This window comes from Pinus tabuliformis, chromosome 6, assembly GCF_031772625.1.
Source record: "Pinus tabuliformis cultivar Carrire ecotype Pingquan chromosome 6, CPIR1, whole genome shotgun sequence".
Classification (NCBI taxonomy): domain Eukaryota; kingdom Viridiplantae; phylum Streptophyta; class Pinopsida; order Pinales; family Pinaceae; genus Pinus; species Pinus tabuliformis.
This window is the reverse complement of record NC_142292.1, coordinates 745,391,045-745,393,167: the sequence shown is the minus strand read 5'-3', so window position 1 is coordinate 745,393,167 and position 2,123 is coordinate 745,391,045. Positions and strand designations below refer to the sequence as shown.

General features: G+C 38.4%; 1 protein-coding gene across 1 annotated transcript; it reads right to left on the bottom strand.

Moving 5' to 3' along the window:
* Positions 1-565: 565 nt before the first annotated feature.
* LOC149260883 (uncharacterized) lies at positions 566-1,855 on the bottom strand. Its single transcript, XM_089461352.1, has one exon. It carries the CDS (start codon positions 1,853-1,855, stop codon positions 566-568), a length of 1,290 nt encoding a protein of 429 aa, XP_089317478.1.
* Between the last annotated feature and the right edge of the window lie 268 nt (positions 1,856-2,123).

Below are 2,123 nucleotides of genomic sequence, written 5' to 3'. Positions count from 1 at the left end.
GTATAAATAAAAGCGGAGAGAGAGAGCATCCTTGACGCAGTCCCCTCTCCACACTGAAAAAGGAGGATGGATTGCCGTTTATGATAATTGCGTATTCCACAGTATCAACACATGCCATGATCCAGTTGATCATGTCTCAACCCAATTCTTGCAAGTAAACACTTGATGTAGCCCCAATCTATGCAGTCATACGCCTTCCTGAGGTCGACTTTGATAATAACCGCTTCTCTTTTCTTTGAATGAATGGAATATAATGGCTCTTGTGTACCGGCAACAACATCATGAATGTATCTCCCTTTTAGAAAACCATAATGTTCTTTTGATAAAGATTCAGATAATACTCCTTTCAATCTCTTTGTATGATCTTAGATACTATTTTGAAGGAAATATTACACAATGATATCGGCCGAAAGTCCTGGAAAGTCTGGGCATCCTGCTTTTTGGGAATGAGAGCAATATTGGTGGAGCATAGATGCTTGCTGATGCTCCCCTTTATCCTGATATCTTCCACCATATTCAACAGATCATCCTTGATGATATTATAGAAATGAATGAGAAACTCGATTCACCAGCCATCTGGGCTGGGGCTTTTGTCCCGATTGAAAGATTTCATAGTAGCCAGTAATTCCTCCTCAGAAACAGGCTGATATATCTGATCATTTAATTCATTATCAAACATCCTTGGGTAAACTTCTATTCCCCACAGTATATCCTGAAAACTGCGATTATTCATTCTTTGATATTGCTTTTTGAAATAAGCCACCGCTTCCTTTGATATATCTTGCTGAGAGTAAAAAAAGCCTCCATTACCATCACTAATTTTCCATATTGTATTTTTGTCCCTTCTTGTGTTGGCGAATCTATGGAAAAATTTAGAGTTTCGGTCACCTTCTTTCATCCATATTGCCCTGCTTTTTAGGCGCCAGAATGTTTCTTCTTGCTTCAGGATTTGCAATTTCTTTTTTTGTAGACTCTTAATACGGTGTCTTATTTCATAAGACAATGAATCATATGACATTGCATCCGCAACATTATCAAGTTCCTTTTGGATATCTCGGAGCTCTTTTTTATTAGCTTGTCTTTTCTGAAACTGCCATTCTTTTACAATCTTCTTGATTTTGTTCATCTTATCCATGAAGGTCATCTGATGTGAAGCAGATCCTCTTGCTGACAACTCTCTCCACGCTTTTACTACAGTGTCATTAAAATCAGGCTCCTCTAGACATTGTCTATTGAATGTAAATGGGATTCCTTTTCTAATTCCCATAGATCTCCATCCAAGAATGATCGACCGATGATCAGATATGTAGAAATTTTCAACAGTTGAAAATGGCATGCCGAGGTATTCTATCAAGCTGGCATGTAAGATGAATCTGTCGATTCTCTTAGCAATGTAAGCCTCTTCAATCCTTCCATTGTCCCAAGTGGGCAGAATTTTGGGCGGAAGAATGTCAATATAATTTTTGTTTAGAAATTCATTCCTAATCCTGGCATCATTTGGATCCTGCTTCTTACTGTTGCCCCATATTTCATCCATGTTGAAAGTGATATTTAGGTCACCTACAATCAATAATGATTCAATATCAAATACTTCCGATGTGAAAAGACTATCCAAAAATGTCGATCTGTTCCTGTATGGAGCATATATGTTTAATATGTTTATAGGACATTTAAACCCTCTAATCTGAGCAGATATAAGAATGCCAGCAATGCAACTGTATGTCTTTGCACATATCCATTGTGGGTCCCATAATACCGCTAAACCACCAGATAAACCTACGGCATCAACAACAGAGATGTGCCAGAGTGGAAACATCTTCTTGAAGTAGGATACAGTGACAGATACAACATGCATGGTCTCTTGGATCAAAATGATTTTAGGGCTCGTAGATAAAAATAGGTTTTTTAAGGCCAAGAACTTCAGATCTGCTCCCAAACCTCTAATATTAACAGATAAAATGTAGTTAATTTGGAAGGCAGATCGAGCTTTCCAGCTCTAAGAGGCCTGTCATCGGAGATATCAGTAATGGGAATGTCCACCAACGAAAGATTCCTGATACAACAGTCAGATACAACACCCCTCCCCCTGAAGTGCCTACTGCCCCTGTTGTTTTTTCTTCTCA

Bases quoted from the DNA above. Each gene is read 5' to 3' on its own strand.
- LOC149260883 (XM_089461352.1), bottom strand. From the start codon at position 1,855: ATGCATGTTGTATCTGTCACTGTATCCTACTTCAAGAAGATGTTTCCA.